Below are 26,930 nucleotides of genomic sequence, written 5' to 3'. Positions count from 1 at the left end.
AACCTGAGGGGCATCTTTTTCATGCAGAGAGTGGTGTGTGTATAGAGCAAGTTGCCAAGGGAGGTGGATAGGGTAGCTGAATAGCAATCTTTGGTAATGCTTGAGGAAGATGGGCCTAATGCAGGCAAATTAGACTAGCTCAGGTGGGCATCTTGGTCCTCACAAAGGAGTTGGGCTCAAATTCTGGATTGCTCAAATGGCTGAAATGGAGAAGTATTGAAGAAGTTGTCAGGGATGGAAATTGCGAACATAACGAAGGGTGAGATTAAGGGTATCAAAGTTTTAGCCAAAAGGAGCCCATTCGCCTCTCAACTTTGTGCTGGTCCTGATTTCTTTCCCTTGTCACATTCCTCTGCTTTTTCTTTTTGCCCTGAAAATTAAACTCCTGCAAACACCCATCCTCTGTCTGTAATTCTCACTGCCCCCTGAAAAGCAGCCAGCATAATCAAAGACCCCATCCTCCACAGATATTCTCTCTTCTCCCCTCTTCCATCGGGTAGAAGATACAAAAGCCTGAAAGCACGTACCACCAGGTTCAAGGACACTGTTATTAAAGTCCTGAACAAACTTCTTGTATGATAAGATGGACTCTTGACCTCACAGTCTACAGTACCTGATCATGATCTTGCACTTTATTGTTTATATATACTGTACTTTCTCTGCAGATTTTACACCTTATTCTGCATTGTTATGGTTTTACCTTGTTCTACCTCAATGTACTGTGTAATGATTTGATCTCTGTGAGCATTTTGCAAGACGAGCTTTTCACTGTATCTTGGTACATATGACAATAACAAACCAATACCACCTCCAATTTCCAGTTGAAAGTGCTCACTGATTCTGCTTAAAGATTAAAGATTATCTTGTACCATGTATATCAAAATATTGCATTTATCAGATCAAACCAGTAAGGATTACACTGGGCAGCCTGCAAGTGTTGCCACAACTCACTAACCCTGTGTCTTTGTAGAGTGAGGGGAAACCGGAGCATCTGGAGGAAACTGATGTACTCACGGGGAGAACGTACAAATTCTTTATAGACAGTGGGGGAAATTGAACCCCAATTGTTGATCTCTGGCACTGTGATGTCACTTCTGCCACCAGTGATTGATTTCAGATCATCACTAGCCTCTGTATAAAAACATTTGCTCTCTTCGCTCTAGATTATTTTGGAATTTAAAAAAAAATATGATCCACAGTACATGTAATGTAAGCAACTTCCCTATATTTACTCTGCCTGAAGCAGTCCGGATCTACTTTGCACCAAAGAGAACAATACCATCATCTTATTCCAGCCGGCATTTCTAATCCCTGGAAATATTTGGATTTTCAGAAGGCCTTTGACAAGGTGCCACACATGAGGCTGCTTAACAAGATAAGAGCCCATGGAATTACGGGAAAGTTACACACATGAATAGAGCATTGGCTGATTGGCAGGAAACAGAGAGTGGGAATAAGGGGATCCTATTCTGGTTGGTTGCCGGTTACCAGTGGTGTTCCACAGGGGTTTGTGTTGGGGCCGCTTCTTTTTACGTTGTACACCAACGATTTGGGTTATGGAATAGATGGCTTTGTGGCTAAGTTTGCTGATGATACAAAGATAGGTGGAGGGGCCGGTAGTGCTGAGGAAACAGAGTCCGCAGAGAGACTTGGATAGATTGGAAGAATGGGCAAAGAAGTGGCAAATGAAATACAATGTTGGAAAGTGTATGGTTATGCACTTTGGCAGAAGAAATAAACGGGCAGAATATTATTTAAATAGGGAGAGAATTCAGTTCTGAGATGCAACGGGACTTGGGAGTCCTCATGCAGGATTCCCTTAAGGTTAACCTCCAGGTTGAGTCAGCTGTGAAGAAGGCGAATGCAATGTTGGCATTCATTTCTAGAGGAATAGAGTGTAGGAGCAGGGATGTGATGTTGAGGCTCTATAAGGCACTGGTAAGACCTCACGGAGTACTGAGGGCAGTTTGGTCTCCTTATTTAAGAAAGAATATGCTGACGTTGGAGAGGGTTCAGAGAAGATTCACTACAGTGATTTTGGGAATGAGAGGGTTAACATATGAGGAATGTTTGTCTGCTCTTGGACTGTATTCCTTGGAGTTTAGAGGAATGAGGGAGGACCTCATAGAAAGATTTCAAATGTTGAAAGGCATGGACAGAGTGGGTGTGGCAAAGTTGTTTCTCATGACGGGGGAGTCTAGTATGAGAGGGCATGACTTAAGGATTGAAGGGCGCCCATTCAGAGCAGAGAAATTTTTTTAGCCAGAGGATGGTGGATCTATGGAATTTGTTGCCACGGACAGCAGTGGAGGTCAAGTCATTGGGTGTATTTAAGGCAGAGATTGATAGGTATCTGAGTAGCCAGGGCATCAAAGGTTATGGTGAGAAGGCGAGGGAGTGGGACTAAATGGGAGAATAGATCAGCTCATGATAAACTGGTGGAGCAGATGCGATGGGCGAAATGGCCGCCTTCTGCACCTTTGTCTTATGGACTTCTAGTCCAAATATTCACGTAAACCTTTGTCATTACCTCGCTTTTCACCTTTCTTCCTTGAATGAGGTGGTCATTGTTCCTGTCATGCAGTCACACAAGTTCTGCACTGTCCAGCATAAGAGTTGGCACGTAGCATAGTGGTTAGCGTAGCATTATTATAGTGCCAGTGACCCAGGTTCAATCCGGCCACTGTCTGGAAGGAGACTGTACATTCTGTCCGTGCCAACAGGAATTCTGCAAGTGCTGGAATTTCAAGCAACACACATCAAAGTTGCTGGTGAACGCAGCAGGCCAGGCAGCATCTCTAGGAAGAGGTGCAGTCGACGTTTCAGGCCGAGACCCTTCGTCAGGACATGTCCGTGACATGTGGGTTTCCCCTGGGAGCTTCGGTTTCCTCTCACACTCCAAGACACAAGGGTTCAAAATCAAAGTAAATTTGTTACCTAAGAGTGTACACTCTGGCCACTTAATGAGGTATGTCCACTGAGTTCGTATGTGGTCTTCTGCTGTAGCTCAGCCACTTCAAGGTTTGAAGAGTGGTGGGCTCAGAGATGATCTTCTGCACACCACTGATGTAAGGTGTGGGTATTCGAGTTACTGTCACCTTCCTGTCAGTTTGAAAGAGTCTGGCAATCCTTCCGTCTTCAATCATTAACGAGGCATTTTCACCCACAGAACTGCTGCTCACTGTTTTTCGCACCGTGCTCTGTAAGCTCTACAGAATGTTGTATGTGAAGATCCCAGGAGATCAGTAGTTTCTGAGATGCTGAAACCAGCCCTTCTGGCATCAACAATCATTCAGTGGTCAAAGTCACTTAGATCACATTTCCTCCCCATTCTGATGTTTTTGATCTGAACAAAACTGAACCTTTTGACCTTGTCTGCATGCTTTTATGTAGTGAGTTGCTGCTACATGATTGGCTGATTAGATATTTGCATTAATGAGCAGGTATACGGGTGTATCTAATAAAGTGGCCACTGGGTATATATGTCACCACATACTACCTTAAGATTCAATTTCTTGCAAGGGTTTACAGGAAAATAAAGAAATGCAATTTAATTTTTAAAAACTATATATAAAAAAGACTGAAAACTTTGTCACACGAGTGTAATTAGATGGCATGGGCCTATCAAGAAGAAGGCGTCTATTACCATCTCTTTAAAAAAAACTTCCTGCTTCTGCGCTTAATGCTTCTGCATATGAATCCTGTTTGTGTTGCTGTGGCCGTGGAGTCATACAGCATAGAAAAAGGCACTTTACCTAATATTCAACAATTCAGGGACAGCTTCTTCCCCTCCGCCATCTGATTCCTAAATGGACATTGAAGCTTTGGACACTACCTCACTTTTTTTTAATATACAGTATTTCTGTTTCTGCACATTTAAAAAAAATCTATTCAATATACCTAATTGATTTACTGGTTTATTTATTATTATTTTATTTATTGTATTTTATTTTATTTTTTTTTCTCTCAGCTAGATTATGTATTGCATTGAACTGCTGCTGCTGCTAAGTTAACAAATTTCATGTCACATGCCGGTGATAATAAAACTGATGCTGATATTCGTCTTTTTCAAGCATGAAAAGGAGGTAAAGGAGATGGTAGGAGCACAGGCCTCTGCACTGGACAATACAATCATAGAGCACAAAGTGATGCAACTTGGGGTGTCGGAGCTTGGAGTTCATTCCCAGCGTCCTCTGTAATGAGTTTGCACATCCTCATTCTGGAATGCACAGGTTTTCTCCAGGTACTCCAGTTTCTTCCCACAGTCCAAAGGTGTACCGGTTAATTGGTCATTGTAAATTGTCCCATAATTAGGCTAGGGTTAAATTGGGGTTTGCTAGGCTGTGCAGCTCAAAGGGCTGGAAGGACCCACTCCACACTCTATCACTAAATAAATAAATAAATAAATAACCAGCCATGATAGAATGGTAGAATATACTCGATGGGCTGAATGGCTTCTGGCCTATGTCTTATGAACACCACAAAGTTATGGTATCTCACACAAATAATCTAAGATAATAATCAAATAATCTAGCTCTGAGGGAATTTTTTTGTGGGAATACCGTTTTAAAGATCCTTTCATGGGTGTGGGGAAGTGATTTGAGTAGAAACCCTGTGAAATCCTGAAACAAAGACCAGCATTCGTGTGACACCTTTCGTGACCTAAGAACTTCCAACTATACTTTAACCAAATCTAAGTGCTTTTGGAAAGTAGTTACTGCTGTAACGTTGCAAATCTAACAGCCAACTTACATGTGCCATAAATAAGGTATCAGGGTAAATGGTGAATGGGTTGCTGAGAGAAATTCTTTAAGAAAACCAGAGGAAGTATTATTTTCTCAGACACTTGCATCTTTTATCAATATCTGGTATCAAGTCAATGTCAAAGTAGATTTGTTATCAAAGGACATGTATGTCACCATGAGATTCATTTTCTTGCAGGCATTTACAGAAAATAAAATAAATACAATCAGATTTATGAAAAACTATGTATAAAGACTGTCAAACGACCAATGTGCAAAATAAGACAAGTTTCACAAATAAATATAAAGTAATACTGAAAACATGAACTGTAGAGCCCTTGAAAGTGAGTTTGTAGCTTGGGGAGTCAGTTCATTGTTGAGGTGAGTGAAGTTATCCACATCGGTTCATGAGCCTGATAGTTGTAGGGTAATAATCGTTCCTGAACCTAGTGGTGTGCGACCTAAGGTTTCTGTACCACCTGCCCTGATGGATTCTGCTTTCTTGCAGCAGCGATCCTAATATACATGGTGGGGAGGGCTTTGCACGTGGAGGGCCTTGCACGTGGAGGGCCGAGCTGTATCTAGCACTTACTGTAGACTTTTCCCTTCCTGAGCACTGGCGTTTCCATACCAAGCCATGATACAACCAGGCACAATACTGTCCACTGTACATCTATAGAAGTTTGTCAGAGTTATCAAACTTCCACAGTGTCTGCTATCTGTACTCCCAGTGGGTGGATAGAGAAAAAAAACGTGGTGGTGGGGGTTTTCAAATCCAGGCAAAAGATCAAGGAGTATGCAAATCTCAAATCAAGATTAGCTGATGGAGGAGAAGTGAAGAATTTGAATGGAGGCACTTCACTGTATATAATAGACCTAAATATATTCAAAAATAATAAGCCAAGCCAAAAGAATTCATGTGAGAAAAAACTCATGTTCTTCTTGGTTTTATGCACTTATTTCTTCATTTTCGATGCAGTGAGAACCATTAATCACAATTCCAATCAACGTTAGTGATGTCGGTTGTTTCAGACTCAGATTTATTCATCACATCCATGTTGAGACACAGAGTGAAGTGCATTGTTTGCACTAACTAAACAACCAACACACTCAGGAATTTGCTGGGACCAGCCCGCAAATGTTGCCACATTCCCGTGCCAACGTAGCATGACCACCGTGCCTGGCAGAACAACACAGAACACAACAAAACGCAACATACACCAACAACCCTGTTGCTCCCTTGCACCCCCCACCCCCACACATTCACAGTCCTCTATCTCCAGGGCAGGCCGTCACTGGGCTCCAGCCTCCAGTGGACTGGTGGATTCGCAGACATAGGGTTGAGGGGTAAGTATTGGCTATAATACCCCGTTTTCTCTCCCTGCTTTTCCTGAATAACTTTTTCATACATTTCAGGGAAGAAACAAGTCTGCACTTTCAACAGAGTAGAAATGCAGTGCCAGTATAGATTCTGATGCTCAAATCTCTTGAGTGGGAATTGAAACGACTGCCTTTCCGAATCAGAGATGAACTGCTTATACTTAATAACAACTGAAGCAGATAAACAGAGAACCCTGCCACAGTGTTCAGCACTGGTATCCTCACTGATCTTTAGCCTCTAGATATTAAAGATATTCTTATATGTGATTGAATGTTTTCATTCTTTCAGAAGATGCAGAGCAAAGACAGCCACATGAGGAAGAGGCAGGCTTTTATCTCTGTGCTCCATTGGACTCCAAACAAAAATCACTGATCTAGAAAAATAAAATACTACTCACTACCTAAAAGTAAATCAGTGAAGCTTAGTGTGATAGAGTAGGGTGCTGTTGCTCTCTGAATGAGGAATAGATTATTTTTATTCAGAGTTATGCAGCATTGAAATAGGCAGTTGAATGAAAGCTTCATAGGCTCAGAAAGTCATAGAGTTTCACAGTAAGGAAACAGGCTGCTTGGCCCAATTCGTCCATGCTGACTAGATTACCTGTCTGAGCTGGTCATCTCTTGAAACTTTCATATCAGAGCAGTTAGTGCAATCACTCAGGGTTCAATTCCTGCCACTGTCTGTAAGGGACTTGTACGATTTCCCCATAACAGCATGGTTTACCCCCAGCTTCTCCAATTTCCTCCAACGTTCCAAAGACAAAGAGTTATGGTTTGGGTGAGTGAGTTGTGGGCTTGCTATGTTGGCACTAGAGTGTGGTGACACCTTTGGGCTAGCCCCCACACATCCCTTGAACTATGTTGGTTGTTGACACAAAATGATGCATTCTCACTGTATATTTCACAATTTTAATGTTTATTAGTTATACATAGCCAGCCGGTATAAATAGTGGCATCTCAACTGGACTTCGAGCCGAGTCCTCCCAGGTTCGTATCCGGCCGGCTCTTTGCATGCTTTCCATCCGTGCTGGGTTGAGCGTCGCCTTAGCAACGGCTTCATAAAAAAAACAGAAAAATGCTAAAGGTTGCTGCCCGATGCTCCACAAGGCAGAGAGAGGAACAACAATTATTTATATATCTGGACACAGACCCAATTTACAATGGCCAACTAATCTACTAACCAATACATCCTTGGAATATAGAGAAAACCCACACTGTTCATGGGGAGGACATGCAAATTGTTGGAATGATGTCTAACGACATCGTACTAATGACTGCTTCTAGCCTTTTAAACTTTTGAAAATTTAACCTCTCAACATGCTTATTTTTGGGATGTGGGAGAACCCATTGGGGAGATCTACGTGGGCCTTGGGGAACGTACATAATTCACATAGGCAGCGCTGAAGGTCAATATCAGGTTTAGTATCACCGACATATATTGTGAAATTTGTCTTTTTGCAGCCGCAGGACGTTCCCTTGATGAGAGACCTGGGCAAAGATGGTCAGGGCCCAAGTGTTGGAGTTTCCAAGGCTAGAATTGAGGCACAATACGAGACTGAAACAAGGACGGGGTTCTAAACTAGGCGCTAGACGAAAATTCAAAGTAGAGCTGACGAATGAGCACCGAACCTCTGTTCAGGTGTTCTTTAAATATTAAATTCCTGGCGCCAAAACACGGCCACAAATTAGCTGGACGGACCTGGATCTTTAAAGGGGTCACAGCGGCTATCCATGTTCTGGAGAGTCAGAGCACCTAAAGCCTGGAAGCTGGTTTAGTCAGGTGTGTACTGTAACACATTGCAATACATACTCATAAAATTGTATATACTTATTTTAATTTATAAAAATAAATTAAGTAGTGCTAATATTTTTTCCCCTCTCTTTCTGCCCTACTTAAGCATGCAACGAGTTGCCCCCTTATCGGTGCCTTCTTATCAACCCACATTCCATGAACTGTGAGGAAGCTTTTTTGCCAGCTGCGCCAGTAATGTGCAATATAAAACTGAATTAACTATGAACGCAGGCTGCTGAAGATGCAAAGTGGTACGATTCCCAGTGCTCTGTCACTTCACTGGCCAGAGTACCAGTGCAGCAGTCACAATGATTAACATCAGAAGCAGTTGGAGGAAAAGATAACATTCGTTTAGTTTAATGTCATTCACAACGGATACACATGGTCTGAGCAATCTGTTCCCATCTTCCGTTGAATGCTTGATTCTGCTTCTGGCAAACCTGCATCAGTCGGCAGTGACACTATTTTTAGACGTCAACAGCATGAGAGCCGTGGGGAGACTGAATTTCAGCCCTATCCAAGGAGCGAGGAGACACATTAAAGTAGACTTGAGTCGCAGGGAGAAATTCTGGCTTGGGTCTCAAAAGCTCACAATCGATCACAGTCACTGTCCCCACAGAATAAACAGCCTTATGTAATGAGTTTACCTGCGTGAACCTTACTGAGGGAAAGCAGAGAAAGATGAGCACAGTATTATCAGTAACTATGCACCAATAGCAGCAATTCAGTGATGCCAAGATTCGTGCAAGAAGTATGAGGCAAAATCTTACTCATAGGGAAAGGTACGTAGTCCGGCAGCTTTCACTTCTCCTCTGCACTGTGCAGTGTTGCCTGTTGTTACCTCTTCAGTTCTTGAAGTAATGGAGAGATGATGTTGGGATATATTTCAGTGCAGTTTTTATAAAAGATAAGGAAGCACTGTTTGTGTCCCATTTATTTCCAATTTAAGGTTTGTAAGGAATAATATGTTGGGACAAGAAAGCTGAGGTAAATTCTATTGCTGTCGGAATCAGAATCGGGTTTAATATCACTGGATATGTCCTAAAAGTTGTTGTTTAACAGCAGCAGCAGCATATTGCAATATATAAACAACTATAAACCACAATAAGAAATAGATATAATTCTAGGGAAGAAGAGAGCTAAAAAGTGAAGTATTGTTTATTGTCTGTTCGGATATCTGACAGCAGAGAGGGAGAAGTCATTGCTAAATCATCATCTAAGGAAACTAGTAATGCTTCATAGCATCATTGGAATCTACAACATAGAAAGCCATTCAGCCTATCATTTCTATACTGGCTCATTGGACTAGCTTTGGTGCACAAGAAGGAGGCCACTCAGCTTATAGTCGTAGAGCATTACAGCACAAAATCAGGCTATTTAGTCCATCTAGTCTGTGTTGAGCCTAGTTCCATTGACCGACACCAGACCATAGCTCTCCATACCTTCCCATCCATATACCTATTCAAATTACTCTTAAATATTGAAATAAAACTCACATCCACTACAGCTGTATCAGTGTCAGTCAAGATAGAGCTATGCAAACTAATCCAACCTTTCAGCACCTGATACGTCATGAGCAATGTTCCCTCTAATTTGTAATGACCAGAGGGTGCAAAAATCTTGTGCTGTACAACTTTTTGCCCAGTGACAACAACATATGCACACTGAATAAATTCTTCAATAAAAGCAGCATAAATATGCCAGTTCTAAAATCTGCAGATAAGTCATTGCAAACTCCACGTTATCAACACCATCTGCATCGGAAACCAGAAGAGGAAATGTGATTGTGTACGATTGTGAAATATACTTAACATGCCAACAAGGTAGAGGGTGACAACCTTTTGTGCGCAGTTTAAATTCCTTTGTGCGCTAGTAGCAAAAGATTCACATGCGCACCACTTCGAGGGAACGTTGGTCATGAGTCTTCACGTACGTATCCAAGCAATTTCTTTGCATTACCTCTACCATCCCTTCAGACGCTGAGTTCCAGACTTCCATGAATAAAAGTTTTACTTTTATTTCCCTTCTATTTCGATGTGATATTCTATTTGTTGTTTGCTCGCATTTTGCCATCTGTGCAACTTGTTCTTTTCTTTTCCTCGTGCTTTGGGTTTTTGAAGTGTTCTTGAACAGGTTCCACGGTGTTTCTTTGTTTCGTGGCTGCCTGAGGGAGAAGGAATCTCAGAGCTCTATTCTGTGCATATGCTTAGATAATAAATGTACTTTAAATCATTTAAATCATCCAGGTGTACCCCAGATACTTGTAGGTCCTCACCACATCCACATCATCACCATCAATAGTAACAAGGAACAGTGCAGGCGCAGTCTTCCCAAAGTCCATCACCATCTCCTTTATTTTACTGATGTTGAACTGCAGATTATTTAGCTTACACTATTTGACAAAGTCCTTTACCAGGGCTCTGTATTCATCCTCCCATCCTCCATTTATACACTCAACTATTGCTGAGTCATCAGAGAATTTCTGCAGACGACATGACTCAGTGTTGTATTTAATTAATATGCGAGGTATACAGGGTAAACAGGAAGGGAGCCAATACAGCCTCCTGTGGGGCTCCAGTGCTGCTTATAACCGTGTCTGACACACAGCTCTGAAGCCACACAAACTGTGGTCTGCCAGTCAGGTAGTCCGTTATCCAGGATGCAACGGAAGTGCCAACCTGCATTGAATGGAGCTTTCTCCCAGCAGTGAGGGCTGTACGGCATTGACGGCACTTGAGGAATCAAAAAACATGGTCTTCACAGTGCTGCCTTCTGCAAATGGGAGTAGCCTCTGTTCAGCAGGTAGATGACAGCATTGTCAACTCCAACGTAGGCAAACTACAGGAGATCTTATAACATTTGATCAGCGTTCAAATATTCACGTCAAGGATACCTTTGCATAAATCTTCAAGCACTTGGTTAGCTTTGAAGCATCGCAGGGGATTGAAAGGGGTGTTCATATTGCAAATATCAAGACCTCGCGTGAATTATTGTGGTTAAATCTTCTCGGTGATGTTGAATGATGTGTAGTAAGCAACTCTACTCTTCTCATAGGTATGTAGCACTCAGGCTAGTAAAAAACATGTTCATACCGATTCATCAGCCTCATCACTGACAATGCAGCACTACCTCAGTAGTGTAGTTAATGGCTGGCCAGTTATTGAAGGTACTTGAAGCCCATGCTTTGTGGCTCAGATAAGGATGCGAAAACTGAACCAAGCTATTACTCCAGGAAGGACGTGCTTGTGTTGGAGAAAGTACAAAGGAGAGTACCCCTCCCGTTCTAGCCTGTCTCTCTCTGTGGGCTTCTGCATTGTTACAGCTAAACTAACACAACCCTGAGGAAAACTCCTCGTCTTCCATTTGCTGTAATGTTATAAACTTCTGGCCTCAATGACAGATTCTCCAGTTTCTGATCTCACTCTGAATCAGAAATAGACTTGGTATCACTGACGTATGTTGTGAAATTTGCTGTTTTATAGCAGCAGGTTGGGGGTTCTTTAATAATGGATGCCATTTTTTTGAGGCACCGGCTTTTGAAGATGCCGTCGGTAGTGGGGAGGCTGGTGCACATGATGAGTTTACAATTCTCTGCAGCTTTTTCCAATCCTGTGCAGCTCCCCACCCCATCACAGACAATGATGCAACCAGTTAGAACTTTCTGATGAGTTCTGTTTGCTTTGGTTAAGGACACTTTCACAGACCTGGTGGCTTTTGCTGTAAGTCATTTGTCTGTGGTATTGACTCTGCCTTTTTCCCTCAGCAGACACAGACCTGCCACCTGCAATACATCATATTTTATTGTCACCCTTCTATTACCCAGTTCACAACTGTATAGGCTTATTCTTCCAGCCTTCCCCTTCGTCCAACCCATCACGCCTCTGCCCTCTCCAATTAGATTCATCTCTCTGTCCCAGCTGTGACGAAAGATTGGAGACATAAGCGACTGCAGATGAGGAATCCGTAGCAATCTGCTGGAGAAACTCAGCAGGTCAAGCAGCATCACTGAGAGGAAAGGAATTAACCTGATTCAGGTTGAAACCCTGCATCAGGTCTCCTGACAGATCCTGATGAAAGGCCTTCACCCGAAATCTCAACTACCTATAGATTCTGCATGACCCACTGAATTCCTCCAGCATTTTATGTTACTTTGTATTCCAGCATCTGTAACCTCTTGAATTCCTCCAGCATATCATTTGTTTTATGAAGGGTTTTTGACCTGAAATATTATTTTATTTTTATCTTTATTTAAGGATATAGCACAGTAACCGGCTATTCCACATCTATGAGCTTACACTGCCCAATTATGCCTGTGTGACCAATTAGCATATAGGAGACTAATTTATAATTAATTTATAGTTTATAGTCATTGTGTCATTTATAGTAATTTTTGTTTTTTTAGAGATGCAACATGGTAACAAGCCCTTTCTGCCCAATGAGTCTGTACTGCCCAATTACACCCATGTGACCAGTTAACCTACTAATCCATAGTCTTTGAATGTGGGAGGAAACCAGAGCACCTGGAAGAAACCTACACCATCATGGGAAGAATGGACAAACTCCTTACGGAGTCTAGCAGAAATTGAACCCGGAATGCTGGTGTTGTAATAGTGTTATACTAACCACTATGCTACCGTCCTGTCCATAGTACACTACCATACCCTCCTACATTTCATTAATTCAACTATTTTTCCCAGAAATCCATTTTTTGTTTAAATCTTCATTTACAGGGATTTTGCCAGGAATGGAAAACTGTAGTTAGGATGAAAGATCGCTGGACTGGGATTGCTTTCTTTGAAATGCACTGTAGATGTGAAGGGAGATTTAACGAGGTAATTAAAAATAGTGAAAGCAGAGATGGTTGTTATCCAAAAGCAGAATTCACAAATCATGAAAATCTGAAATCAAACCAGAAATGTGGCAAATTCTCCCTAGCATCTAGGACCCCTTTGAGGAGCGATGCATCAAAAAGGCAGCATCCATTATAAAGGACCCCCGTCACCCAGGACATGCCCTCATCTCATTGCTACTATCAGGGAGAGGTATGAGCCTCAGTGATTCAGGAACAGTTTCTTCCCTTCCACCATCAGATGTCTGAATGCACATTGAACCCTTCATCACTGCCGCACTACGTTTCCCCCTTCTCGTTTTGCACTATTTACTTAATTTAATGTTTTAAATATATATAGTACCATAATTTACAGTTTTATTATTATGCATTGCAATATACTGCTACTGCATTACAACAAATTTCATGACACATGCCAGTGATATTAGACCTGATTGTGATTCTGAACCCTCAGCAAGTGAGATAGCATCTGTGTGGAGCGAAGGAGAACACAGTGACCTTTCAGCAGACATTGGTAAAGGACGGAGGTTTTAAAATGCATGGACAACATGGAACAAGCTGCTAGAGCATGTGGTAGAGGTGGGTACAGTTAGAGGGTTTAAAAAGTATTCGAATAGGTACATGGATAGAGAAGGTTTCAAGGGATGAAGGCCAAACAAATGGGACTATTCATTGAGGCAACTTGGTTAGTACACAGCTCTATGTTGCTATAAAGGCAAGGCTCCATCTTCTTGGGGTGGGAGATGCTGGGAAGAGACTTGAAGAGAACCAGGGGAGCTAGCCGGTATCTTGCCAAACTGATCCCCCCACCGTCTTTGTACTGGATGGTGGGGGGAGGTGTAGGGAACAAATAAGAAACTTACAGTTGTCAGTCACCTGAATGCCGACTCCACTCTGCGCTCTCTCTGTCCTCTGTCTCATGCACTGTTCCAGTGGAAAGGAGATCTTAGTCATAGTTATATAAAAGTACAGCACAGAAACAGGCCTTTTGGCCCATCTGGTCCATGCCAAGCCAGTTAAACTGCCTACTCCCATCGACCTCTCTTATTGATTGTACTATGGTTTTTGGATTTACTGAGTATGCCCTCAAGAAAATGAATGTCAGGGTTGTATATGGTTACATATATGTACTTTGATAATAAATTTACTTTGTAAGGGCAGAGTTTTCATACAGAGGGTAGTGAATGTATGGAATGATCTGTCAGAGGAGCTGGTGGAGGCATGTACAGGTACAACAGTTTTACTTTACAAAATTTTTATTGACATACAGTGTGGAATGATACTTCTAGCCCTTTGAGCCACGCTGCCCAGTAACCCCCAATTAACCGTAACCTAATCACGAGACAAATTACAATGACCAATTAACCTATCAACCTGTATGCCTTTTGATGGTGGAGGGAAACCGGAACGCCCGGAGGAAATCATGTGGTTATGGGAAAAACTCCTTACAGGCAGCTGTGGGAATTGGACCAGGGTCGCTGGAACTGACTGCCCCACCATGGGAAACGTCCTTTCTACATCAAATCTATCTAGGCCTTTCAACAAGGCTTTAATGATATCCCCCCTCATTCTTCTAAATTCCAGAAAGTACAGACACAGAGCCATCAAATATTCCTCGTATGATGACCCTTTCATTCCCCAGAATCATCCTTGTGAATCATCCTCTGGACCCCCTCCAATGCCAGTACATCTTTTCTCAGTTGAGGAGCCCAAAACTGTTCACAATACTCAAGGTGAGGCCTCACCAGTGCCTTATAAAGCCTCAGCACCACATCCCTGCTCTTGTATTCTAGACCTCTTGAAATGAATGCTAACATTGCATTTGCCTTCCTCACCACTGACTCTACCTGCAAGTTAGCCTTTAGGATGTTCTGCACAAGGACTCCTAAGTCCTTTTGCATCTCAGATGTTTGGATTTTCTCCCCGTTTAGAAAACAGTCTGCACATTTATTTCTACTACCAAAGTGCATGACCATGCATTTACCAACATTGCATTTCATTTGCCATTTTCTTGGCCATTTTCCTAATGTATCTAAGTCCTTCTGCATCCTACTTGTTTCCTCAACACTACCTGCCCCTCCACTAATCTTCGTATCATCTGCAAACTTGGCAAAAAAGCCATCTATTCCATCATCTAAGTCATTGATATTTGTATAAAAAGAAGCAGTCCTAAAACCGACCCCTGCAGAAAATCACTAGTCACTGACAGCCAGCCAGTAAAGGGTCATTTTATTCCCACTCACTGCCTCCTACCCATCAGCCAATGCTCTAATCATGCCAGTAACTTTCCCTTCTGAAAGTCTAATTGTACAACATCCATTTTATCTATCCAGCTTGTAATCTCCTCAAAGAATTCCAACAGATTCATCAAGCAAGATTTTCCCTTAAGGAAATAATACTAACTTTGTCCTATCTTGTCCTGTGTCACTAAGTACTCCAGAACCTCATCCCTAACAATTGACTTCAACATCTTCCCAACCACTGAGGTCAGGCTAATTGGTTTGTAATTTCCTTTTTGCTGCCTTCCTCCTTTCTTAAAGAGTGGAGTGACATTTGCAATTTTACTATCCTCTGGCACCATGATTTTTGAAAGATCATTTCTAATGCCTCCAAAATTTCTACTGCTACCCCTTTCAGAACCCTAGGGTGTGGTTCTTCTGGTCCAGATGACTTACGTACCTGTAGGTCTTTCAGCTTTTTGAGCACCTTCTCCCTTGTAATAGTAACTGCACTCATTTCTCTTCCCTCATACCCTTCAACACTTGGCACACTGCAAGTGTCTTCCACAATGAAGACAGATGGAAAATACTCATTTAGTTCATCTGCCATCTCCTTGTCCCCTGTTATTATTTCTCCAGCCTCATTGTCTAGTGGTCCTATATCCACTCTCATCCCTTTTTATTTTTGACATACATGAGAAAGCTTTTACTATCCACCTTGATATTGTGTGCAAGTTTACTTTCATATTTCATCTTATCCCTCCTAATGATTTTTTTAGTTGCTCTCTGTAGGTTTTTAAAAGCTTCCCAATCCTTGGTCTTCCCACTCCACTAATACTTGTTTTGTTGTATGCCTTCTTTCCTGCTTTTACATTAGCTTTGACTTCCTTGTCAGCCACAGTTGTACTATTTTGCAATTTGAGTATTTATTTGCTTTTGGAATACATTTATCCTGCATCTTCCTCATTTTTTGCAGAAACTCAAGCCATGATGGCCATCCCTGCCAGCATATCCTTCCATTTTACTTTGGCCAACTCCTCTCTCATACCACTGTAATTTCCTCTACTCCACTGAAATACTGCTATGTCAGACTTTGCTTTCTCCCTGTCAGATTTCAAGTTGAACTCAATCATATTGTTATCTCTGCCTCCTAAAAGGTTCTTTTTCCTTAAGCTCCCTAATGACCTCCAATTCATTACATAACATATAATCCAGTATAGCTGATCCACTAGTAGGCTTAATGACAAACTACTCTATCTCATAGGCATTCAACAAACTCACTGTCTTGAGATCCATTGCCAACCTGATTTTCCCAATCAATCCGCATGTTGAGATCTCCCATGACAATCATAGGATTGCCCTTTGGACATGCCTTTTCTATTTCCCCTGTTGTCCACATCCCAGCTACTGTTTTGAGGCCTCTATATAAAGGCCATCTGGGTCCTTTTACTCTTGCAGTTTCTTAACTCAACCCACGAGGAGTCAATATCTTCCAATCCTATGTCACATCTTTCTACTGATCTGATGCCATTCTCTACCAGCAGAGCCACACCACTTCCTTTGCCTGCCTTCCTACTCCTCTGATACAATGTGTAACCTTGGACATTCAGCTTCCAACTACAACCATCCTTCAGCCACAATTCAGTGATGGCCACAGGATCATACCTAACAAACTGTAATAGTACAACAAGATCATCCGCCTTATTTCTTATACTCTCTGCATTGAGATACAACACTTTGAGTATGGTATTTGCTACCTTTTTTGATCCTACATCCCTAATGCACCGGTGCTCACCCTTTGGCTGCAATTCTGTCGTATCATCTGCCTATCCTTCCTGACAGTCTGACCGTATGCTATCTTTGCTTTTTTTACCATCCATCCTATCCCGAGTCCCTTCACTCTGGTTCCCACGCCGCTGCCCAATTAGTTTAAACCCTCCCCAACAGCTCTAACAAACCTGCTCAAGAAAATATTGGCCCCCTTGAGTTCCGTTGCAACCTGTCATTTTTGTACAGATCATACCTCCTCCAGAAGAGTTCCAGAAACCTGAAGCCCTGCCCCCTGCACCAGGTTGTCAGCCACACATTAATCTGTCAAATCATCCTGTTTCTACCCTCACTGGTGCGTAGCACAGGCAGCAATCCAGAAGGTCCTACTTCTCAATTTTCTGCCTGGCTCTCTGAACTGTCTTTTCAGAGATGGGCCAAGCAAAAAGAAACGGGACCAACTCAGGCAGACAACTTGGTCAGCATGGAGGTGTTGGGCTGAATGGCCTGTTACCATACTGTATAATCCCTTGGCTATCTTGATTTTCAGTGGGATGCCTGTATTAGTTCATTAACTCGGGACGATGATTGCCAGTAAGGTCTACGGTTATCGCCCATCCCCTGGAAGTATTAGTGAGTTGTCTTCTTGAAAAGTTGCTGCCTCACTGGGATGTCCAGTAGAAAGTTCTAGATTTTGGACCTAATGATAATGAAGCAGCGACAATGTTTCTGAGTCAGGATGGATGTGACTTGGAAGGGATCTCACCAGTGATAATGGCTATATAATATTCATGCTACAAACTACCTTTAACTAATTCCAAGATGTGTTGTGATAAGTGGAAGGTGGACAAAGTACCAGCCTGCGTTCAATTGTGAAAAAGACTCACACAACGAAGGTAGATTTCACAGGAGAGACAAAATCCAGGCCTGGGAAGTGCTGAGACGTGTGGACGATGCAGATGGAAGCAGACTACCGAACTGGAATTGTGGGCAGAGGAGAAGCATGTTAAAATTAACAACACCTGCCCCAGGACAAAATGAAAAGAAAATATTTTCTTCACAGAACAGTGGCTGTTCAGACAGTCCCAAAGAAAGCACTTAGTACATTGAATTAAGCATGTTCCTGAGGCAACTGAACTGTGAAACAGCATGTAACTAACTGGTCAACAATATGTAATGCACTTTAGCTGTGGGTTGTGGCTTGGCTTAGAAAACAGAGTATAATTATGAAAGACAATACAACTGTTAATGTAAATTTTAAGTAATTAATTTTTCTTCTGCAAAACATGATTAAGAGATTTAGTGAGGAGATGGACAATTAACATAGCTAAATATATCAGGATGGGCCAGTAACCAGGCTTGTAAATTGTGTAAGGATTATTTTGCCACTATGGGAGTTCTCTGCCCAATGTTAAAGCAGAACTTTGATCAAAGACATCAACATTTAATTTTCCCATCGACAAAATGTTAATTCAGCAATGAGAACATAAGATCATATGAACTAGGAGCATGAATCGGCTTTTGGGCCTTTTAAGCCAGTTCTGGCATTCAGTAAAATCATGGCTGATCAGTTCCACCTTCCTGACTTTTCCTCATAATATTTAATTCCGTTGCTATGAAAAAATCTATCTAACCATGTCTTAAATATATTTAATGAGGTAGCCTGGACTGCTTCCCCGGGCAGAGAATTCCACATATTTACTACTTTTTGGGAAAAGCAGTTTCTCCGCATCTCTGTCCTAAATCTTTTCTATTGAATCTTGAGATTGTGTCCTCTGTTTCTAGTCTAAATTACCCATAGAAACGACTTTCCTGTCTATCTTATCTGTCCCTTTTACAATTTTATGTGATTCTCTAAAATCCCCTCTCATTCTTCTGAATTCCAGTGAGTATCATACATAGATACATAGAATAGTACAGCACAGTACTATTCTCAGACAAATCATCTCAGACAAATCAATCTTTCTGCATAAGTAGCATGGTAATGTAGCAGTTAGCGTAAAGTTTTACAGCGCCTGAGATCGAAGTTCAATTCCCACCGCTGTCTGTAAGGAGTTTTATGAGATTCCTGCAACCACATGGATTTCCTCTGGCTGCTCAGGTTTCCTCCCACATTCCAAAGAGTTTGAGGATTACGAAGTTGTGGGCATTCTGTGTTGACGCTGGAAGCATTGGGACACTTGCGGGCTGCTGTCTCGGTCTTTATCACACTGTGTTAGTCATTGACACAATGTGTTTTGATTTACATGTGACAAATACAGCTAATTTTTAGTTCTTTCAGGCTTTATGCTAATCCCCGCATCTGGAATTAACCTGATAAACCTGCTCAGCGCTACCTCCAAAGCCGATAAATGTTTCCTCAGGTAAGGAGAGCAGAGCTGCATACAGTGCACCAGATGTGGCCTCACCAGTACCCTGTGCAGTTGCAGCATAACCTTCCTGCTCTTAATTTCAATCCCTCTAGCAGAGACCAAATTGATACCCTACTGCTCCTGCAAACTATTCTTTTGCAGTCAGGAGGATTATATTTAATCTAACTTGAGAGTAGTTGCTATCTCATCAAAAAGTGCTTTACTGGACTTGATTTTTGACACTTAATACTTTGTATTAACATTTGTATATTTAAAAAATGATGCACTATTTGTCTGTGGTTTGCAAGATATGGACAGTAGACCTTTAAGCATTTTCAGTCGGCATTGATGGCTCAAGCATATTTCTATTATTGTTAATGAACTAACATGTCTACACTCCTGTACCTAATAAAGTGGCCACGGAGTGTATGCTCATGGTCTTCCGCTGCTGTAGTCCATCCACTTCAGGGTTCGATGTGTTGTGCGTTCAGAAATGCTCTTCTGTACACCACTGATGGAACGGGTGGTTATTTGAGTTACTGTTGCCTTCCTGTCAGTTTGAACCAATTTGGCCATTCTCTTCTGACCTCTCTCATTAATGAGGCGTTTTTGCTTACAGAACTGCCACGCTGAATTTTTGTTTTGTTTTTTGCACCATTCTCCGTAAAGTCTAGAGACTGTTGTGCATGAAAATCCCTAGAGGTTGGCAATTTCTGAGATACTCAAACCCCCTCGTGTGGCACCCACAATCTTTCCACAGTCAAAGTCGCTTCGATCACATTTCTTCTCCATCCTGATATTTGGTCTGAACAACAACTGAATCTCTTGACCGTGTCTGCGTGCTTTTATGCATTGAGTTGCTGTCACAGGATTGGCTGATTAGATATTTGCATTAACGAGAAGGTGTTCCTAATAAAGTGGCCACTGACTGTGTATGTGCCTTGGTTAATTATTTGTTGTTGGATGTGACAGTAACCCAGCTGGTTGTCTTAATCAGAGACAGCAGAGTATCATATGTTGAACGTCTGGCTGTGAATTTCACACAACAGTAACTTCTTGTTCATCCATAACATTATTCTGAAATGAGGCTTAAGCCATGCATTTGTTCAGTGATAAAATTTGATTTCACATTTTCTCAATGATTTTGTTATCCCCAGTGAAATTCAAAGAACTAAATTATCTAATTTTAATAGCAGTACTTTTTTTTTATCTCTATGGAAACTTTTAGCTGAGAACTACTGATGGCCCATATTACACTAAAATCCAATTTATTCTTGCAAGTACAGAAAGGGATGACACAGCAATTGATCACATTTCTATCTCAAAGTAAAATGGGTATGAAATCGCTCTACTCCAAATGTATCATTTAATCCTGCTGAAATTGAACATTGCTGAGATCAAACTAAAATAATAGCTGTGAGATGTCTCGGTCTTCAATTCAGACCAGTGTTATGAAGTACTGTGCAGCAAAATAATTTAAGTTTCTTTAACCCCTTTCTTCACAAAAACAGCCCAGTGTCCATCCATTAATGATGATGGTCCAGGCCCAGGCCCAGATAAGCGTTTGATGGTTCTGGGCCTGTATTTGCTGGAGTTGAGAAGAATGAGAGGGGATCTCATTGAAACCTATGGAATATTCAAAGGCCAGGATAGAGTGGACATGGAGAGGATGTTTCATATCGTGAAGTGGAGCGGGGGGGGGGGGGTGTCTAGGACTCAGATTAGAAGGATGTCCCTTTAGAACAGAGACAATTTTCGTAGCTAGAGGATGGTAAATCTGTGGAATGAGCGGCTCAGGACGCCAAGACATTGGGTATATTTTAAATCAGAGGTTGAAAATTTCTTTATTAGTAAGGATATCAAAGATTACTGGGAGAAGGCAGGAAAGTGGAGTTGGAAGGGATAATAAAGCAGCCATGATGGAATGGCCGAGCAGACTCAGTGGGCCAAATGGCATAATTCTGCTACTATCTTTTATGGGTTTATGCTCGAATGGATCAAAAGCTAATTCGGCAAACGTTTGCAGCATGTCAGCTAACGTTTCACTGTAATTACTGACAATCTTGCTATGAATGAAAGCCCAAAGTGTAAGCTACTTTAGGGGCTAATTTGGTTTGAGCCACTGATCTTGAGTTGTAAACTTTCAATCTCACCATGAGCGACTGGAAATTAAGTAACACACACAAAATGCTGGAGGAACCCAGCAAATCAGGCAGCATCTATGGAGGGGAGTAAACAGTCAACATTAGACTCCTCCTTCAGTCCTTTACCTCTTCCTCCTATCCCCTCACAGCTTCTCACTTCATTCCCACTCCCCCCACCTCCATCCAGCCATCTTCCCCGTCACCTGCCAGCTTGTACACCCCCTCTCCCCCAGAACTTATTCTGGCTTCCACCCCTTTCTTTTCTCGTCCTGGTGAAGAGTCTTGGCCTGAAAGAACAACTGTTTGTTCCCCCCATAGACGCCAGATGATTTACTGAGTTGCTCCAGCATTTTGTGTGTGTTGCTCAGGATCTCCAGTATCTGCGGAATCTCTTTTGTTTGATATGGAGCAGGAATTTGTTTCTGTGCCACAGACCCTCTGTGTTTATGTGAAGCTTACTTCAGAATGTACTTGAGCATTAAGTACGTTCCTCAGGGCTGACCCACCATTCTCTATGATTCGACATATCTGCTTTGTGCCTAAACTAATCCTCTGTGCCACTTTGCCTTGCTACCAGACAGTGAAGTGCTTTGTTTTGTGGTGGGCAGCTCACAAAGTGGCACCACACTTCCGGCACCAACATAGCGTGCTGCCAACTCACTAACCCTAACCCTCGGTCTTTGGAACGCGGGCAGAGACTGACGTGCCCAGAGAAAACTCACAAGGCCACGACGAGTACGGGCACACTTCTCACAGGCAGCAGAATCTCGATTGGGGGGGGCGGGTGGATCACTGGCACTATGGAATGATGCGCTAATTGCTACACTACTGTGTTGCCCCAATTCCCTAATCTTACAAATATTTATAGACTTCCTCTTTAAGTGCATTCAACGATCCAGCCTTCACACCTCTCCACCCTCTATCAAAAGAAATTCCTATGCAGCTCAGCTTTAAGTGACTTCTGCAGTTTACAAGGGGGGCATACTGTGTATATTGTATTAACAGTGATAATACAATGCAACGGAATAGAGGTCATTTCACTCATTGTATTTCCCATTAAGCTCTAACAGCTGGGTTAAATACAGTGAGAGACAGTTAGAGACACTGAGACAGCTGGTATATTTTGCGGAGTTCAAGGAAGGTCGGGAACAAAGCAGCCGTAAAATGAGACTGTTTCATTTTCACTGCCGAAGTCTTTTCTTGTTTTACATGGAATGCCAAGCCAGGCTACAGAGCATTGATTGCTCGAAGATACAATTTGATAAAGCTGTTCTGAATCACAGGGGAGGGGAATACTGTAACACACACAAAAAGTTGGAGGGTGTCAGCAGGTGAGGCAGCATCTATCGAGGGGAATAAACAGTCAATGTTTCGGGCCGAGACCCTACATCAGGACCGGAAGGGAAGGGGGAAGAAGCTAGAAGACGGAGGTGGAGGGAGGGGAAGTAATACAACCTGGCAGGTGATAGATTAAATCTTCAAACAAGAGAAGATCTGCTGATACTAGCAAGCAAAGTAATACACACGAAATGCTGGAGAAACTCAGCAAGCCAGGTAGCATCTATGGAAAAGATTAAGCAGTTGACGTTTCGAGCCGTCCTGATTCAAGATTCAAGATTCAAAGATTCAAAAAACTTTGTTGTCATTCTAACCATACATCAGCTCTGCAGGGCAGAATGAGACAGCACTTCTCAGGGGCAGTGTAATCATAACATAACAAATGCAACACTAAATAATAAACATAACAATAAATAGTAAAACACAACAGCCATGTCAGTTAAAATCAGTTATAAGTGTCCAGTGCAAGTTAAAAGTGTCCAAAGCAGAGTCAGGTGGAGCAGCTATTTAGCAGTCTGACAGCCTGTGGGAGGAAGCTGTTTAGTAGCCTTGTGGTTTTAGTTTTGATGCTCCTGTAACGTCTGCCTGATGGCAGAAGAACAAACAGTTCATGGAGAGGGTGTGAGGGGTCTTTAATGGTGTCTTCTAGAGGCATCGACTCTGAAAGAGGTCTTGGACAGAAGGTAGGGAGACCCAATAACCTTCTCTGCTCCCCTAACCAGCCTCTGCAAGGCTTTTTTGTCGACAGCACTGCAGCTGGAGTACCAGGTTATGATGCAAAAGGTCAGCACACTTTCAACTATGCCTCTGTAGAATGTAGTTAAGATGTTAGTGGGGAGTGATGCTTGTTTAAGCTTCCTCAGAAAGTGCAATCTCTGCTGGGCCCATTTCACAATCCTGATGAAGGGTCTTGGCCTAAAACACCGACTGTTTACTCTTTTCCATAGATGCTGCTTGTCCTGCTGTGGTCCTCTAGCATTTTGTGTGTATTAGATGAAATCTTCTTCACTTTTTTCAGCCCTTTATCTCACCACCTCTATCAGCCCACCAATCGGTGTCAGTCAACACCCACCTACCTCCCTTCCAGCTTGTACTCCATCCCTCCCTTCCCCCATCTTATTCTGGCCCCTTACCCCTTCATTTCCAGTCCCAAATGAAGGGTCTTCGCCCAAAACATCGACTATTTATTCCCCTCTTCAGTTGCTGCCTGACCTGCTGAGTTCCTCCAGCATTTTCTGTGTGCTGATCTGATTCCCAGCATCTGCAGAACCTCCTGTGTTTGTGATTCACCTCCGTGATCGGTTTTCACTCAGCAGCAGGTAACTTTGCTTCTTAGATCTCCATAAGCGCTAGAGTTTCTGCTGATGCTGGAAATCCAGGGTAGCACACGCAGAATGCTGGAGGAGCTCAGTAGGTCAGGCAGCGTCCACGAAGGGGAATAAACAGTCGGTGTTGTAGGCGAACACCCTTCAGCAAGGCTGAAAAGGAAGGAGGAGGAAGCTGTAATAAGAAGATGGGAGGAGGTGAAGGAGTACAGGCTAAAAGGTGACATGTGAAGCCGGGTGAGGTGGGAGAAGGTGATGGTGTGAGAAGCTGTGAGGTGAATCACTAACTTTGGCCTTGAAAAGGATCCCCAGCAGTCTGAATATTGAATGAGGGAAAAAAAAATCTCAAGTTCTCCCATTACTGAATCCCCTACTGCTAGCTGCTGCCAAGACTGATTCAGAAAGCGAGACCACTCTGAGTGAGCTGCTGGAGCCACGCACTTCCTGGGATACCATATGGCAGCGCAAAGCTGTTGCTCCATGAACTGATGAAAAGATAGAGGAAGATACAGCCAGATAAAATAACACATCTTGGAAGGAACCCACAAGCCTCTGCACCACAACAGCATGACGATCCTCGGAGAAGAATAGAGATGTTTAGCAACGTGGACCGCACTACGAAGGGTTTTACCCCAAGATGTTAACTATTTATTCCCCTCCATAGATGCTGCCCAACTTGCTGAGTTCCTCCAGCATTTTGTGCATGCTGCACCTCACTATTTCCTTGCACTATTTATAGAACATAGAACAGTACAGGCCCTTCGGCCCACAATGTTGTGCTGACCCTCAAACCCTGCCATATAGCCCCCCACCTTAAATTTCTCCATATACCTGTCTAGTAGTCTCTTAAATTTCACTGGTGTATCGCCTCCACCACTGACTCAGGCAGCGCATTCCACGCACCAACCACTCTCTGAGTAAAAAACCTTCCTCTAATATCCCCCTTGAATTTCCCACCCCTTACCTTAAAGCCATGTCCTCTTGTACTGAGCAGTGGTGCCCTGGGGAAGAGGTGCTGGCTATCCACTCTATCTATTCCTCTTAATATCTTGTGCACCTCTAAATGTCATCCTCCTTCTCTCCAAAGAGTAAAGCCCTAGCTCCCTTAATCTCTGATCATAATGCATACTCTCTAAACCAGGCAGCATCCTGGTAAATCTCCTCTGTACCCTTTCCAATGCTTCAACATCCTTCCTATAGTAAGGCGACCAGAACTGGACACAGTACTCCAAGTGTGGCCTAACCAGAGTTTTATAGAGCTGCATCATTACCTCGCAACTCTTAAACTCTATCCCTTGACTTATGAAAACCAGCACCCCATAAGCTTTCTTAACTACCCTGTCTACCTGTGAGGCAACTTTCAGGGATCTGTGGACATGTACTGCCAAGTATCCTGCCATTTACTTTGTACTCTGCCTTGGAGTTTGTCCTTCCAAAGTGTACCACCTCACACTTCTCTGGGTTGAACTCCATCTGCCACCTCTCAGCCCACTTCTGCATCCTATCAATGTCTCTCTGCAATCTTCAACAATCCTCTACACTGTCCACAACACCACCAACCTTTGTGTCGTCTGCAAACCTGCCAACCCACCCTTCTACCCCCACATCCAGGTCATTAGTAAAAATCACGAAAAGTAGAGGTCCCAGAACAGATCCTTGTGGTTGCTAATAAATTAGGTCATCCACCAATAGGCTGGTGCTTGTACATTTACTGTGAAAGAACAAAAAAAAGACAAAAATTGTGTAATCATTGTCTGCCCAACCATCATGAGAGATTTCTTGTCCTTAATTTCCACTGTTGCTGTGGAACAGAATTCAAATATTTCCTAGTTTGTAAGTATTTTGATCCAAAGCCACTACACGATTCACCAGACCGCCAGCCTCCGGATGGCCATTTTGGACCACTTCAATAAATATCAACTCTATTGCACCATGATTATGGATATGGTTGTTACGTGTGCATGGAATAAGATGACAATGGAAGTAGTACGATTAAATGGTTTTACTGAGTCATGACAGTAGCAGCACTCACTGTGCAGCTTACAGTGTGGGAGCCATGATCTGAGTCCACCGAGACAAAAACATGCACTCAAAAGCTTCAGCCCAAAAAGGAGATACTTCGGCATGTAGGAGGCCCGAACGATTCATGCGCGTATCTGCAACATCCTCACTATTGATCTGGTATGGTACAATGGTCAGATGTAAGGTGTACAAATCACGCCACAGTCTGGTCTACCTATCAGCTGCCTCCTCTTTGTGGATGTATAATTCATGATGTTGCTTCTTTTTACAGGAACTGGTTGGGAGTAACCCTCCACAGAGGAACTGGAAAGGGATAGCAATCGCACTGCTGGTTATTCTCGTCATCTGCTCTCTGATTGTAACCTCAGTCATCCTCCTCACTCCAGGTAGGCAGCTTCATTGTTTAATCTCTCTGTGAGAAGCAAAGACTTGCTTCATATATAACTTGCTGGGAATGCCCAGTTTGGGAGGAGAGTCTAGTTCATTATTTGGCTAAACATGATCCACCATTCGCTCGAAAACCTCAATGTTGCTTCTGACCGGTAAGTGTTTCTTGAACTTAAAGGAGAAAGAAATGTGTGCACTTGGAAGTGCGGTAAATTATTTCATTACACAGTTTGGACCAGCCAGTGGTGTAGTGGCATCAGCACTGGACTTCAAGGTAGATAGTCCTGAGTTTGAATCCAGACATGCCCCAACCTGGGCAGCAGCAGTATTTGTGCTGAAGAAAGGCCTGACAATCTACTTCCGCATCTTGCCATGAAAACCCTATGGACAACTACAATATCCATAGGATTGCCATGAGTCAACGACGACTTGACAGCGCTCAATAACAGCAACAGACCATAAGACCATAAAGCATAGGAGCAGAACTAAGCTATTTGTCCAATTGAGTTTGCTCCACCGTTCAATTATGGCTGATTTATTCACCCTTTCAATCCCATTCTCTTGCCTTCTCCCTGTAACATTTAACCAATCGTAACCATTATGAAGGCAATGAA

At 42.6% G+C, this 26,930-nt stretch overlaps 1 protein-coding gene across 5 annotated transcripts in view; it reads left to right on the top strand.

Moving 5' to 3' along the window:
* Positions 1-26,930, top strand: part of dpp6a (dipeptidyl-peptidase 6a) — a 1,586,533-nt gene that overhangs the window by 1,044,416 nt on the left and 515,187 nt on the right. For all 5 annotated transcript variants that reach the window (XM_063044436.1, XM_063044438.1, XM_063044435.1 and 2 more), the window contains exon 2: positions 26,201-26,315. In XM_063044436.1, coding sequence (XP_062900506.1) covers positions 26,201-26,315 — 115 coding nt within the window. The remainder of the gene's footprint in view (positions 1-26,200; positions 26,316-26,930) is intronic.

The sequence above is a fragment of the Mobula hypostoma genome, chromosome 3 (assembly GCF_963921235.1).
Source record: "Mobula hypostoma chromosome 3, sMobHyp1.1, whole genome shotgun sequence".
Classification (NCBI taxonomy): domain Eukaryota; kingdom Metazoa; phylum Chordata; class Chondrichthyes; order Myliobatiformes; family Myliobatidae; genus Mobula; species Mobula hypostoma.
The sequence above is the reverse complement of the archived record's forward strand: the minus strand, read 5'-3'. Positions and strand labels throughout refer to the sequence as shown.